At 43.3% G+C, this 16145-nt stretch overlaps 1 protein-coding gene across 2 annotated transcripts in view; it reads left to right on the top strand.

The window, feature by feature from the left end:
- The window catches only part of FMO5 (flavin containing monooxygenase 5), a 29399-nt gene extending 13260 nt beyond the window's left edge, over positions 1–16139 (top strand). For both annotated transcript variants that reach the window (XM_006919694.3, XM_015595531.2), the window contains exons 3-9: positions 1636–1824; positions 4216–4378; positions 5147–5289; positions 8386–8585; positions 10857–11209; positions 13531–13603; positions 15701–16139. In XM_006919694.3, coding sequence (XP_006919756.1) covers positions 1636–1824; positions 4216–4378; positions 5147–5289; positions 8386–8585; positions 10857–11209; positions 13531–13603; positions 15701–16055 — 1476 coding nt within the window. In that variant the 3' untranslated portion in view covers positions 16056–16139. The remainder of the gene's footprint in view (positions 1–1635; positions 1825–4215; positions 4379–5146; positions 5290–8385; positions 8586–10856; positions 11210–13530; positions 13604–15700) is intronic.
- The last annotated feature ends 6 nt before the right edge of the window (positions 16140–16145 follow it).

The following is a 16145-nucleotide window of genomic DNA, read 5'->3' as shown; positions in this document are numbered from 1 at the left end:
CCTAGCCTAGCAGCTAAATGGACACAGGCGTCACTTGTTTTTCCTTTACTGGTATCTACAAAAACGGCACGGAGAGCATTTAAAGAGTTTTGCTGCCATCTAGAAGAGGGTAAGATTGTGTGTGTGGCGGGCGGGTGGGGGGAGTCGGCAAAATAACAAACACGAGGACATGTAAAGTGGTTCGAAAATTCGCAGTGGTCAGTGCTGCTCTGCACCCGCAGTAAGCGATCTAGATGACCTGCCTCCAACTCATCCGGAAATTCCCTCCAACTCTTCTCTAACCTTGTTTTTTTTCTTGTTCTGTTCTTCTACTTTCTCTTTCTTTTTCTCTTCCTCTCTCTCTCGCAGTGTCTTGTACTCGACTCACCTTTCCACTTGGAAGAAGCACTTCGCGGCTTCTCTTGGGCACACCCGAATTGCCAGCATCACGACTCTCGCACTCCGGGGCCATTATTCAGTCAACTAGGGGTCACTTGAACGCGAGCACTGTGACACCATGACAGCCAGTCTGATAACTGGGGTGGCTGCTGAGTGACGAGCGGGTGGGCAGCGGCTCGGCGCGGACGTGCTGGACGGCGCGGACGTGCTGGACAGAGCGGGGGTTCCCTAGGGGTGACTCACAGCAGGGGCGGGTGGGAGCCGGAGGGCCCCAGATTGCATCACGCTGCTCAGAACCGCACGGGACTTAAAACTTAGGAATGGTTTGTTTCTTGAATTTCCCATTTACTGTTTTCAGACCACAGTTGACTGTGGGTAACTGAAACCTTAAAAAGTGGATAAGGGGGATCAATAGCACATGTATGTTCTCGAGACATGAATTTCAATCGATTCTTGATCTCATCACTAAGGTTAGGTAAGAACGATGATGGAGAGTACCTTCTACTAACTTACGCTCTCTCCAGCATAAGTTTCCATTTCACTCAGTTTTTGCCAACACAGACCAATAGTCTTCTAAATTAGTAAAAATGAGGTAAAATGGGAACATACTGGCCAGAATATGTTAGTACAATGATTCTCAGACAGCAATCTCGCAAGTATATGAAAACCCTTGACACTTACTTAGGCTTCGAAATATGTAAAATATTTAAGACTGTCACATAGATGGGCAGTTCTCACTTGCTGTCTCATGTCGCTGTGATCAAGTGAGAGCTGACACTGGACATCTGCTATGGTCTCTGTGCTCACACACGTTTAAAACTTCAACTAGGCTAACTCGAATTTCTGGGGGCTGGCTGTGCATCTCTTTATTCCAGTCACCCTCTTCACGTGGCTAGCTTGGGCCTCCTCACAGTATGGTGGTCTCAGAGTAGTTGGACTTCTTACATGGCTGCTGACTGCCACCAGAGCAAGCTTTCTAAGAGACCTGGGCAGAAGCCACGAGACTACTTATGACTTAGTCTTGGAGGCCATTCGGTATCATTCCAAGTGCATGCTGTTGGTCAACAGAAGTCATAAACATAACTCAGATTCAAGGGGAAGAGACTACACAAAGGTACAAATTCTGGGAGATGTGGAGGGTGTGCGTGTAACTTTTTTTAAATGGCATTTCTTTCAGAAAACTTTTCGAAATATTTATTGACTCTTTATAAACCACGAGGTTAACTCTGAAGTTGCCGTGAATGCTTTTTACTGCAGGAAATTCCTGAAGAAGGAAGGGCCAGCATTTACAAATCAGTGATCATCAACACTTCCAAGGAGATGATGTGCTATAGTGACTATCTCATTCCAGATCATTTTCCTAACTACATGCACAACTCCCAGGTCCTGGAGTATTTCAGGATGTATGCCAAGGAATTTGACCTTCTAAAGTACATCCGATTCAAGGTAGGGAATGTTGTGGATGTGCTTGTGTTTGTAGTTGTTTGTCGAGTAGATGAATAATGTGGTTTCATTTACCAGTGCTTACATATAAAGGTTGGTTTGATGTCCACATGTATCTAGCCTTTCCAGACAAAGACTCCGCACTGTCTCTCTTCTGTGCCTGAAAAATAGTCACGGAAAGGTCCCTCTCTTACATATTTTGGCTGCGATTTCAGGAATCCACCCGGCAGAATGTTTTTATTGCCTTCATTTTAGACTCCCCGATCGCAATAAAACAGATGAGGCCAAATGTTTTCCCATTTAGAGAGGGGAACTGACAGGTTGTGGGACCTTTAAAACCTCCTGGCACCCCAGCTCGCCCGCTCTTGCTTGGCCCTTTTACACCTTCCGAAGTGTTTTCCATCGCGTTATTTTATGTGATCGTAACAACCCCGTGAAGTAGTTATGGGGAAGTTACTGAGAAAGCAAAGGAGGGAACTCCGGTAAAGCGGGAAGAACGCTGAATCGAGGAAGGAAAACTTGAGTTCTAGTCTTTGTTTTACTACGGATCAACTTGCGGCCTCAGACAAGTAAGTTGCTCACCTTCGGTGTGTCACTTCAATGGCTTCTTCCTGCTGTAAAGCCTTCCACAATTTTTCCATCATTTTTAGGCATAGCCATGAAAGAACAGATATTTCCGACAGCTGGCAAAAAAAAAAAAAAAGTCCAAATCTTCTATATTTCATTTTTGTGTGTGTGACAAGGAGTCTTAGGATCTACTCTCTACAACTTTCATACGTGCCATCGGCGGTGTTAACCAGAGTCGCCACATAGTATGTTTCTTCCCCAGTACTTAGCCATCGTATAACTGGAAGTTCCCACATTTGGACCTACCCCCAGCCCCTTCTACCTTCTGACCATTCTGCTGAATCATGCCTTTCTCTGTTTAACAACAACAATAAAATGGTACTAGCCAGTGACAACTTCCAAAGTCAGTCATTTCCAGCCCTGTGGTGCTTCCTGTCACTTGTTTAAACACTTATTGAGCAGGTTCATGACGGTACTAAGCAGTGAAGATACAAAGACAAAAAAAAAGAAAAAAAAATCTGTGATTTCATAGTCCAAGGAGATAGAAAAGTGAAGAAAAATTTATTATAAATATAATTAATAAAAGTAAAGAGTGATGACTTTGAACAAAAAGTCAGCCAGATGTAGTAAAATGGGTTTATCTGAGAACAACAACGGTTTATCCGGGACCACACGCAATTCTGCAAAAACCAAGGAGAGCGAAGTCTTTTACGGAGGGAAGAGGAAGTTGGAACAGCTACCATAGAGTCCTCCCTGCTGTGTTTCGCAACTGACTTAAGGCATGAGAGGGCCCCTCCCCCCTTCTTGCCTCCCTACTTCATTTTAGATGAAGTCCCTGTTGACCGTTTTTTTGGTTTTGGGTTTTTTTTTAATACAAGAGTTACAGGGCGATGAATGCTGTCTAGAGATCTCTATATATTACAGCTCAGAGAACGGATGCTTAACCCACCCGGGCATGAGGTCGGGTACCAGGGACATTTCCTTTTTGGAGAAAATATCTAAATATCTAAAATATCTAAAATATCTAAACTAAAATATCTAAACTCACGAAGGGTTTAATCAGCCAAATGAAGAAAGCATAAAAGGACGATCCCTTCAGGAGCACCAGCCTGCGGAAAAGCAAAAACGTGGCAGAGAAGAACTGTAAAGCGTGCGGGAAGGCTAGGGGACACAGCTGTGACATCTGCCTTAGTCCACACACAGATGATGGTCGTAGACCCTGGAAGCACATAGGAGCACGTTCTTAATTTTCCCTATTTTTTTTTAAAGGTAAAAATTAGGCCGCTGACTATCCCATCTCACAGCCTCTTTCTTTATGGTTACTTGTAAAATAGGCATTTATAGGAGCCTCAGAGAGGTTCATGTACATAAAAGTTTTATGTAAATAAGTTTTATGTAAATGAGCCACTGAGATGTTTTTCGACTTAGGAGGGAGGGAGCCCTGGAACTCAGTCGCATGTTTAAGGCTACACAGTGAGAACAGGACTTGGGATACGAGACATCAAAGGGTGTCAGGACGTCTGGGGGTCAGGGGAGGGGTAGGCTCTGAGTGCATGGGGTGTCTTAGAAGCACAGAAGTCCAAGCTTTATTCCGGTGTCACGCTACCTTAGGGACATTCTAAGGGAACTAGTATTTCTGCCTCAGGGAAGTTTTCCCTCAGAAAAAGTTCTTCTTTGTGGAGCACGAAAATCAAATATCCCTGCATGTGCCCTGCTACGTGACATCAGCCCTTCACGTCACACTCTGTCAGGAGAGTCACGTCAGGGAAGGTGGCCACTGGACAGCCTGTGGTTACAGTCCCCTGTGGCTGTCGCTTTTCTTTTCAGACCAATGTGTGCAGTGTGACGAAGCAGCCTGATTTCTCCACTTCAGGCCAGTGGGAGGTGGTCACAGAATGTGCAGGGAAGAAGGAGGTGAATGTCTTCGACGGGGTCATGGTTTGCACCGGCCACCACACCTATGCTCACTTGCCCTTGGACAGCTTCCCTGGTGAGTGGCCTACCAGGACGGAGGACCCCTGAACCACGCCTGTGGCCTGGTCCCTGGGGAAGGGGAAGTTTCCAGCCTGAGTGATTCCCACCTCGGGATGAAGTAAGGCTTATCCTAATTTTGCATGTTCTCCTGCTAGATATTGGGGTAACCCGTGTTAGTGCCACTTGAGAGCAGAGAGAATGATAATTTTGGAGACGAGAGAAAAGTTAGAAGGCTCTAGATTTAGTTTCACAATGATTAGTTTCTCTGAAGATCAAAAGAAAGAACGTGGACTTGACTTACATGAGGTCGAATGAGGACTTTTTCAGCGATCGAGAAAACACAGAAATGCTGAGTTTGTAAGGAAGAAATGGAAGCTTAAGTTAGGAAAGAATTTATTACGGTCTTTGGCCTGGATTTTTATTTTGAAGAAAAAAAAAAGTATTCTATGTATACTCTAGAGTTCATGAAAACACGTACTCTAATTGAAATGGGAGTAGATATTTAAAGAGGATGAAAAGAGAAGAAAGTGAAGGTTTTCCGAAGCAGTTTGGATTTCTGAGTCTACAAATGGATCCTGGGTAGGAAGTCACAAGGTTCTGCTCTGAGGCTAGGGGAAGAGAAAAGAGACAAAAAGTATTCAAAACAGCAATAGCGCAGCTGAATAAAGGGAGAGCGTATGGAGAGTATATGCTTAAACTCTACGCGTCACAAAAAAAGAAAAAAAAATTGTCAAATGATATCAGATCAACCACCAGCTGATCATAATATCTCCTTCTCTTGCAGGAATCGAGAAGTTCCAAGGACAGTACTTCCATAGTCGAGAGTATAAGGATCCACAGAGTTTCACTGGAAAGAGAATCATCGTCATCGGCATTGGGAATTCTGGAGGGGACCTGGCCGTGGAGCTCAGCTCAGTAGCCAAGCAGGTTCGAATCAGCTACTTATTTATTTTGCTCTGTCAGGGAAGCTGAGGTGGACCCAGCGGAGGGTACGGTACCGACACATGGCTCGGCAGTGCCGATGGCAGATGGAAGCCTTGGTTTCATTGCCAAGTGCGGCAACATTGTGATAGACGATATGGTGGAGCCAGGGCTGCCCATTGGAGTCCCCTCACGCTAAGGAGTCAGGTCGTGGACACAGACTGTGCTCATAACCACAGTCAGATGTCCCCTCCGAGTGGCCTCTGGTTTTGAGGAAGACCAGATGGTGGCCCGCACAGCGGACCAGAAGCTTGGCTCCTCCATGGGCCATGCTCTCACGTGAAGGAAAGCACCTTGGGTGGCTGAAAGCTGTTGGCTCGCAGGGTGGCGGAGGGACTTTCCTCTCCTCTCCCCAAGGGGCAAAGAGCAGCCATCTCACCTTGCCAAAGTCAGCATGCATGCCAGTGTGAATATGTCCACACCAGCTCGCCCCAGCCTCCGCATGCAGCTCCCTAACGTGGAGTGACTTCTGCTCCAAAGCAATGTATCTGGCCTTGAGGCTTTTTGTTGTTTGAGGCTTCCTTCCTTCCTTCCTTCCTTCCTTCCTTCCTTCTCTCTCTCTCTCTCTCTCTCTCTCTCTCTCTCTCTCTCTCTCTCTCTCTCTCTCTCTCTCTCTCTCTCTCTCTCTCTCTCTCTCTCTCTCTCTCTCTCTCTCTCTCTTTAGTATCATAGATTTTGAACTGGGAAGACAGCGTCTTCATTATAAATTCCTAGGGAAAAAACATGTCATTTTTATATTTTATTATTCACATCTTTATTGAATCATAACTTTCTCGGCAACAGGGATAAGCCTGGTTGTTCTTCAGGAAGTTGAGTTAAGCTGCGCTTCTCCACAAATATGTTTTAAGTTATTAAAAAAAAAAAAAAAGTTTAATGGCACAACTTCGTTAAATGACATTTACCCAGAAACTCCATCCGATAACATTTCTTCTCGGTCCTATCCTCATCTGTCACCACGGAAGTGATTTCATATGTTACTGCATGAATGAATTCAACAAGCATTTATCAGGAAATAACTAGATAAATAAGAAAAGGTAGAAATGTGTGTGGCTGTTATGATAAAAAGAATGTACCAGGTATGTCGTGGGGACCGGAGGCATGAGCCTTCTTCAATGTCCTTGGCTTGTCACAGGACCAGTGATAAGGGAGCTGAGGCTAATGCACCAAGGAAATGTAGATTGCCAAAGGGCAGAGCACCCAGAGTGGGCGGAGACGAGGTGCCGTGTCTGGGAAAGCCTGGGGGAACGCACAGCTTCGCGATGTCTGCACGGCAAGGACGGCACAGCCACCTCTGCCGCCACTCAGACAAGCTGAAGAAACGCAGTTGCTGGGTTCTGACTTTTGGCTTTATGTATGAAATTGTATTTATGAGAAGTTGCTTGTAAATCAGACATCTTAAATGAACCTATACCTGTCAGCGTATCAAGGACATTTTGGTATGAGAATTCTCGTACTATAATGCCTTTGTGAAGAGGAAACATCCCTTTCTTGAAATTCGATTTTCCTTACATTTTTTTCCGTATAAATCCAAATCTGCAAATGTGCTGTTTGCTTAAAACAAGGTACAGACAGACAAGTGAAATAAGAAATAGGATGATAGCCATTAAGCATTTATTGAATGTTTGCTACATGCCACTCCCTTTACGAAACACTACTTCTCACAATAGCCTTCTGATATATGTATCGTTGTCACTATTTTATACATAGGAAACCTTTGAAATGGGGCTCCGAGCATTGACATTACTCATTACTTATCTACTTATATAACAAAAGTTATATAGACTGCACACAAAACCATCTGATTCCTGAGACCATGCCTGCCCTTTAAACTGTGACATCTGAACGTGCTCAATTATGACAGGTTATCTTTTTACTTGCAGCTGAGACAAAAGACCATAGAGCCATGTACTTATATACCTTACGATTCAAAACTATCTCTAGAGTTTTATAATGTAGAGAAATTGATACTTTTTTCACCAGGTAATTCAATATCAAACTTTTATCAGCTCTAAACATGGACTTTAGCCAGCAGAGGACATAAAAAGACTGGCCAGTTCCCTGTTATTCTCCTAACAAGCTTCGGTTTTTCCGGTAAATAATCCATGAAACATTTCTGCAGTGCAGGCTATGGAGTTAGTCAGACCTGGGTTGGAAATTCAGCTCTGCCACTTACTAGCTGTGTGATCGGACCATGCCTCTCACGTATGAAATGAGGACAATAATACCCACTTCAAGAAGTGGTTGTATTGATTAAATAAGGTATAGATAAAGAACCTAGCAGAGCGACTTACAGGTCACAATTCTCAATAACGGAAAGTGATGATAATGATGTGTCGGGGATACTAAAAGATGTGTATGCTATCCTTCCACCCTGGAGAAAACAAATTTGGAGGGACAGAAGTTAAGAGTGTTTAACTTCACACATGTATTCTCACTGATGGTGACCTAAAGCGCTACCATATTAAGCACTTTTACATGTTACAACTGAAAGAAAATTAAAAGTTTCATATCAATATAAATGATAAATAACGAGGGTTTTTTGTTTGTTTGTTTGTTTTTTGTAATGATGCAAACAACGTCAAAGGCAAAAAAGATTGAGGGTTTTGGATTAAATGATCTACAGTTGCTACCAGCTTTATCATTCCACGATTGTGAGTTGGACAGGTGGTAAAGGCTAGAGAATTTCAGAGAATGGAGAGAAAACTGTCAGCCAGAGCAATCAGAGATGTCTTCATGGAGGAGGCGGACTTGATCTGGATCTTAAGAGTGAATAGGCTTTTGGAAATTCAACAGAAAACAGAAAAGCAGTGGTGCTTCAGAGCAAGACACAGTCTTGGTCAGGGAATACACCAATTTAATTGTAAGAGTAGTGTTTGAGAAGGAAGGTAGGAAGAAATAATAATAATTTAAAAAAAAAAAGATTGCACAGGGACTCAAGAGCCAGACCAATGAATTTAAACTTACTCTTGAAGAAAATGGGGTACTTTTAAAGGTTTATGAGTCAGAGAATGGTAAAAGCAAACCATTTTTCCCCTCTTCCAGGTTTTCCTCAGTACCCGGAGAGGGTCTTGGATCCTCAATCGTGTAGGAGACAAAGGATATCCTCAAGATGTGGTGTCCTTAACGCGATTTAAACAACTCTTCCTACAGATGTGCCATGAATCATTAATAAACACGTATCTTGAAAATCAGTTAAACCAAAGGTTTAACCACGAAATGTACGGCCTAAAGCCTAAACACAGGTATGTTCCCATGGGAGAGCAGGGTGGTAACAGCCAAGGCACGAATTAAGGACCAGTCACACAGGTTCACTCTCCACGAACAGTAAGAAAATCCACAGAATCTGAGGTCAGGTTTTGACCTTGCTCCCCCGGAAGTCCCAGACCTAGGATTCTCCATGGCACTCACCATTCCATCATTCCCCCGAGTACCAGTTTTGTTATGTGATGTCCAACGACAACAACAAAATCGTAGCCGAGGATAGCGCCTCACTCATTCATCCATCAACATCGAGCACCTCTTATGAGCCAAGCGTGAGGCCGGGCATGAGAATACAGAGATTAAAGACCTGATAGTAATACTAACACAAATAATCATCCCTTCCCTTTAGAGGACTTAACATAAGACAAGCACCGGGCTACATGAGTTACATGCATTATCTCATTTAATCCTCACGACAGCCGTAGAGGTTGGTGTTTTACCTACATTTTCCAGATATAAAAATTGACACTTGGAGAAACTAATTTGCCCAAGATCACACAAAGAATAAGCAGCAGACCCAAGAAATGGATTTTGCCTCAAGGACTGTAAGAGAAGAGAGACAGCAGAGTAAGATAGAGAACACATGGCACTCTGTGACAGCGGGCGGATGGGAACCCTCACACAGCCGAGGAGGTAGACGGTGAAAGCGTTTCTAGAGGCCAATTCTAAATGCTCAGCTTTACTTATTTCAAAATAGAAAGTATAATGAGCACGCATCTGTACTCCGTTTACATTTTCCTGTTATTGACAGTTTGCTGTATTTGCTGTCCCTCCCTCTGAAGATAGATCCATATATATGTCATGCATACTACATACATTACATATATGCACACACACATATTTTTTTTCTGAACCTTTGAAGAGTAAGTTGCAATCATTAAGACACTTTACCCTAAATTATTCAACATACGATGCCTAAGAAAAAGAGCATCCTCCTACATAAACACAATTACCACACCTGGGAAATTTAACATTGATAAAATACTATTATCTAATCTTCAAATTTCCCAAATGGTCCCAATAACATATCTTTATAGCTTTTTCATTTTTAAACCCAAGATCCTGTCAAGTCTCTTTAATTTCCCTTAATCAGAAATAATTCTCCATTAAAACAAAACAAAACAAAACAAAAAAACAAGCCAATTGTTTTGCAGAAAGTCTCTGACTTTGGACTTAACATAGCTGTTTTTCCCTTATCATATTCAGCTCAAACGTTTTTGGCACAAATACTCAAATTATTTTCAAAAGTTATGTTGTACCTTCTTGCTAGATCACAACAGGAGCCATGAACATATTAATGCTAAATTTGCTCACTTGGATAAGGTGGTATCTACCAGGTTTCTCCTTTATAAAGGTATATTTTTTTTCCTTTGAAAATAATCAGTAGGGTGAACTTTGAGGTTGTTCCCCAATAACCTTTCACCCACTTATTTCATCCGATTATGGAAACAGTACCATCTATACCTTTGGTGATTACAAAATAAATTGAGGCTTTATGAAATAAGAGGAGATAGTCAAACAAACAAATGGGGGAAGGAAATAGCATTCGTATTTTAAGTACGAGATCTTGGAATAGCAAAAACTAGGCTCTGGGACCTGCACGTGGTCTGGTTTGGCCGGAACTGCATGGCAGAGGTGGAAGAGTGACTGAGCACATCTCCAGGCTCACCGGGCAGGTACATGAACACCTGTGTATGCTCTGCTAAATGAAAAGTCTGGGATGACGACAGTCCAGAGCCACTGAATTGATTGTAAGCGAGTGAGTGACACAATAATAAATACTTTTTTTTTTTTTTGAACAACCACTCTAAAAAGAAGATAGATTGAAGGAGGGAGGAGAGGGGGGAGCGGGAGACCCTAAAGACCATCGTAATAGTCCAGGTGAGATAGAGAACAGGGTGAACTATTCTAAGGATGTTAAGAGGACGAAGGGAAAAGACTTGGCGACTAGATGTAAGACTCAGTTTTGTGGCTTGGGGCATTTCTGTTCCCTGCGAAACCACGTAGAAGACCTTCACTTCCCAACACCTTCGCTTTCAGTGCCATCCAGGGTCCAGCTTCCGCTCTGAGATCCTGCTCCGTGCATTAGGCCTTTCCCAAATTTCATGGATAGACCAAAGAGGAGACCACTGGCCCATCATTTAACCACCTCCATCAAAATAGAATTTGACTTACATGTTACTGATTTCTCTCTCTCTCCCCTCATGATTTCTCTCATTAATCCTTCTTTTGGTCTTTATCACCATTCACAGAGCTCTGAGTCAGCATCCAACAATCAACGATGACCTGCCGAATCGTATACTTTCTGGCTTGGTGAAGGTGAAAGGAAATGTGAAGGAATTCACAGAGAGAGCTGCCATATTCGAAGATGGCTCCAGGGAGGATGACATTGATGTTGTTATCTTTGCCACAGGCTATAGCTTTGCCTTTCCTTTTCTTAAAGATGTAGTCAAAACAACCAAAAACAAGATACTCCTGTATAAAAAGGTCTTCCCTCCCAACCTGGAAAAACCAACTCTTGCAATCATAGGCTTGATCCAGCCCGTGGGTGCCATTATGCCCATTTCAGAGCTCCAAGGACGTTGGGTCGCTCAAGTATTTAAAGGTAAGTGACCATGCAAGCTGACTTCTTACTTGGTGTTATGTTTCATTATGTTTATGATCTTAATCTTAAATAGCTGAGACAGTATATACGATTGTAACCGTGCCTGATACAAAAATAGTGCTCAAAAATTAATTTTTTCACTAAATATAAAGTAGTCATTTATAATCATGGACATATATTGGGATATCCTGGGAAATTTTCTCAAAATACACATGCTTTTCCTGGTGGTGTTTATTTAATAAACCTGGGGTGGGGCAGACATAGATCTTTGAGAAAATGTTCCCCAAGTGATTCCATTGTGCACTCTACATCATGATCCACTCACCTAGATTTTAGACAACTGATACATATATATTTGTGAAGCCAGAGAAGTTTATCTTTTTTAATATAGTTAAAGTCAAACATAGAAGTGGTGTGATTTGATTTCGGCCCCAAAGTAAGACTTGGTTAAAGACTAGCCCAGAATGTAAAAGATTCACCCTCTCAAATTCTCACTTTCCCCTCTTTAGATCCCCTCTCTCAGTTTTGGGGTTTGGGGTAGAAGGCACGATATGAGTCAGCAGATTGATCCAGCTTTCAAAAGGCTTAACTCTATCTAGTGTCATTAAAAAATTACAACGTCCCCAAACTTCCAACTATTCTTCTCTAAACTGGTCAGAGCACACCCAAAGACATGTTTTAAAAGTGAAACCGTAGTGCATTAAAAGGAGAGACAAGAATGGTTAAGGGATCTGAAAATGTCCCATGTTAAGAATAACTGAAGAAGATGAAGAAGTTTAGCCTGGAAAAGGTTCAGGGGAGATCTGAGAGCTCCCTTTAAATATCTGAAGGGCTATCTCATGGCAGAAGGATTTGTTTTGCTCAATATCACTTCAAAGGGTTGCACCAGGACCAAGGAGTGAAACTTTGAGGATTGCACAGTATCAGGTTAACATAAAAAACAAACAAACGAACAAACAACTTTCTATCAGCCAGGGCCATTTCAAGATGGAATGGGCTGCCTCTGAAATGGCGAGGAATCCACGCAGAATTGGAAGAGAATGAAAATGGCTGGATGGCTATCCGGCCGGACCCATGTGGAGTAGATTCAAACCTCAGAACAGGGAGAAATCAGACCACCTCTCAAGTCCCTTCTAACAAAGGAATTATACGATTCTATGGTTGTTATAATAAAATTTGTCACCATCACTAACGTTTAATTAAAACTATCAGAGTTCTTGTTGGAATTACAGCTCCCTCCTTCCTAGAGACGATCTCCGGTAGCAGAGCAAAAGAAGGAGTAATGGCGTTCGAGTCGACCAATCAAAAACATTGCCAGGTTCCCCCGAAGTTCTATCACTTCTTAATCCCTTTTAGTTCTACCCAGTAGATCGTGTACTCCCTGTGAGCACCGTGCCACCAAACGCAAGGAACCCATCACGTTGGCTTAATTCCAGTCATCCTAGATGGATCTTTTATTTCGGTCAATTAAGTCAGAGAGAAAAAATCGCATTAAAAATAGGCTGTAGTGTCGTAGTATCCTTGAAATAACTCAGACTCTTTTCTAAGACCTAGCGAGCCGTTGAGAGGAGCATGGAAAATGAGTATTTGGGAGTCTGCATTACAGCTGTGGGATTAGGGGATCTTAGGGGGAAATGCACAAAAAGCCCAGCTTCCTGTGCTAGCAGAGGCCTAGTGCTCATTCCTCCGGCCTTCTTCTAAGACCTGGAAGGAAAGAATCATTAGAAGAATCGTTATCAAACTTCCAGTAGGAACCCTACCTCTTCTTGCCTTTCTCATCTCTGAACTCTGCCTTCACTGTACCTATTTTCAACCCTTTCTCGCTTTTAGATCCGTTTCTCCCATTCTTTCATGCCCAGCTCGGCCCGTCCCCTTCCCTGGCCTGGCCTGTCCCCATTTTCCTTCTTCCTTCTGTGCTCTGGAATTACTGTTCTCTTGTCAAGAAAACATTCCACCCTTTTCTAGAACGCCGAACCCACTTCCGCGCCTTGACTAAAATCTAATTTTCACTTTCTCTCTTCTGCAGCCCTGTCAAAAGTCCTTCCACAGACTTTTAAGCCATTTATCATTTCCTTATGTCCACAGCAAAAGACTGTGACGGTGGAGGCAGGTATTGGTTGGAAGGCAGAGCTGGAGAAATATCTTCCAAAGACAAAGTAGAATAGAGAAAGCTACTGACATCGATATTAATGGTGGTGGTGGTAGGTACGACCTCCTTGAGTACAGAAGACGGTCCCGTTTTTCTTGAAATTCTCCATGCCAGAGTAATTGTTAGTAGGATTATTGTTCCTCACACTTAAATTTTTGGTTTTTCTCTTTAGGGCTAAAGACGTTGCCCTCACAAAGTGAAATGATAACAGAAATAACTAAGATTCAAGAGAAATTGGAAAAAAGGTAAGAAATTCTCCAAGGAAAGTATGTGCTTAGGTTTTCTACCGACTTAGTTCTTAATAAGAGCAATAGAGTACTATCTTTATCCTCCTCATGTTAGTTTAAGGATTTGGGTCAGATTTTAAAGGAAAAGGAGATAATGGTTTACGAAGATAGAATGGAGAAATAGTACCAAGAGGTTTGAGACAAGCTTAAGAAAAGTATTTACGGCAGCACAATTCACAATGGCCAAGACATGGAAGCAGCCTACATGCCCATCCGTAGACAACTGGATAAAGAAGTTATGGTTCACATACGCAATGGAATATTACTCAGCTGTTAAAAAAAAAAAAAAAGAAATCCTACTATTTGCAACATGGATGAACCAAGAGGTTATTATGCTGAGTGAAATAAGTCAGATGGAGAAAGATAAATACCATATGATTTCACTTATATGCAGAATCTATGGAACAAGAAAGAACAACGTAATCAAAAACAGATTGACAAATATAGTGGACAATCTGATGATGGCCAGAGGGGAGGGGGTTGGGGGCTGGGAGAATGGGGTGAAGGGTTAAAGAAATACGAACTAGTAGCTGCTAGGTGGTCATGGGATGGGGAGCACCTCATAGGGAATGCATTTAGCGTTAATGGCTAGATAGAGAGCCAGAGCACAGAAAGAGCAGTTAGGGAGATGGTTTTATAAACTATATAAACGTCTAACCATTATACTGTATCCTTGAAACTAGTAACAACTTTAAATTTTTAAAAAGTGTTTAAAATCCTATGTTTAGGGCATGAAAGAAAAGTCAAATGAGAAGAAGCACATGGAAAGAAAATTAGGTATAATGTTTTTACAAGGATCACTTGAAGTGGCAGTGGAGCTGCCTGGGAAAGGAAGAAAGATAATGAATTACTGAGATATGGTTGAATTGGAAATCTGCAGGTAGAGTAACAAAGGTCACTTGTCTGCAGAGGCCACTTGGCAGGCTGTCATCGTGGGGCAGCACGCGTCACGGCGGCCGGTAGCATGAATAGTATTTGTGATCAGGGGTGGCGGTAACACCAGCCAGCTGCTTGGTGCCTGGGCGAACACGGTAATTTAGCGAGCTGAATTACAGAATTGAGCTTATTCGCTGGCTGGTTTTCATCTGGACAAAGCGAAAGGTGATGGTAAGTTCCTAGGCTTTTGTGGAAAAAGTCAGAGACACATCATCCCAGGCCCGAAGAGGCGGTTGTCTTTAGCTGAGTACGGCTCCACCTTGGAGAGGGAGTTTTATTGAACCCCGATGCCCTCGCCAGCTCTTCTAGTTTTGCCTCCCTTTCACTGCCAACCTTCTGCCACAAACGTTCTATGTTAGATGCTCTAAAGTCTCGCCCTGTTCTCCCTCCTAAGCTCCCCGCTTTGTCACTTCTGTCCTCACTCCTGTACCTGCGCCGTTGAAGGTCAGCCGTGACCAGCTTCATTTTCCTCCCCACTGAGTCTGGTGCCCTTAAACATCTCGTCCTTCTCCGAGTGCTCTCTTTCCTTGTTTTTCCGGCACTCAAACATCCTGCCGTGTGGACCCCACCGCCACTGCCCTCACCGAACAAACGAGGGTCCCCGACTCGAGCATTTTCAGGGTGGGGTCTCTCTGATAACAGCGGAGTCCTCTGTCTCTGGATGTGGACTGCACCCGGATATCCACTCGGGTTCCTACAACGCGCCTCCTCTACTGTAGGCGATGCCCACAGATACTCTGTACCCACGTTCACGTTCTGTACTCGGGCCCGCTGCACTCCTTCACTCCGCCGTTCCCCTGACCTGTAAAACTTTCCGCCTTGTTCTCAGTCCATCTACATGTTCCACATTTTCCAAGGACTTATTATAGCTGTATTTTAGCTACCGTCTTCTGCATTTCTACTTAGCAGCCTAAAACCAAGTCTTATCTTCTTCTCTGTTTCACGTGTATCTCTCTTATCTCCTCCCTTAGATTAGAAAGTCCTCAAGGACAGAAACGAGGTCTTACGTTTCTTTTCTATCTTCCACAGCTCCAGAAAGCACTGGTTAGTTGATTTACTGCTTGACTGACTGACCGATTGAACTGTTGATAGGCCATGCTTCTGTCTTGTCTGCTTCAGGTATGTGGAGAGCCCACGCCATACCATTCAGACAGACTACGTCGCCATCATGGACGACCTTGCTGATCTGGTGGGCGTCAAGCCCAACCTGCTGTCTCTGGCCTTCACCGACCCCAAACTGGCGTTACAGTTGTTTCTGGGACCCTGTACTCCCATCCAGTATCGCCTGCGGGGCCCGGGGAAGTGGGGTGGAGCTCGAGAAGCCATCCTCACCACAGAAGATCGTATCAGGAAGCCTATGATGACGAGAGCGATTGAAAACAGTAGTTCCTCGACTTCGACGATAACCATGGCCAGGTTTATGCAGGCTGTTGTTCTCTTTGCCGTAATCGTAGCTTATTTTGAGCTGTTCTGAGGGGGCTGGATCTTGAGATGCCTTCAGAATCCGACGAGACTAAACCACCCTCAGCTTCACGTTGCCTAGAAATCTCCTTTTATGCCTCTT

This window comes from Pteropus alecto, unplaced genomic scaffold, assembly GCF_000325575.1.
Source record: "Pteropus alecto unplaced genomic scaffold, ASM32557v1 scaffold106, whole genome shotgun sequence".
Classification (NCBI taxonomy): domain Eukaryota; kingdom Metazoa; phylum Chordata; class Mammalia; order Chiroptera; family Pteropodidae; genus Pteropus; species Pteropus alecto.
Note: the sequence above shows the minus strand (reverse complement) of the source record. Positions and strands in the feature narration are given on the sequence as shown.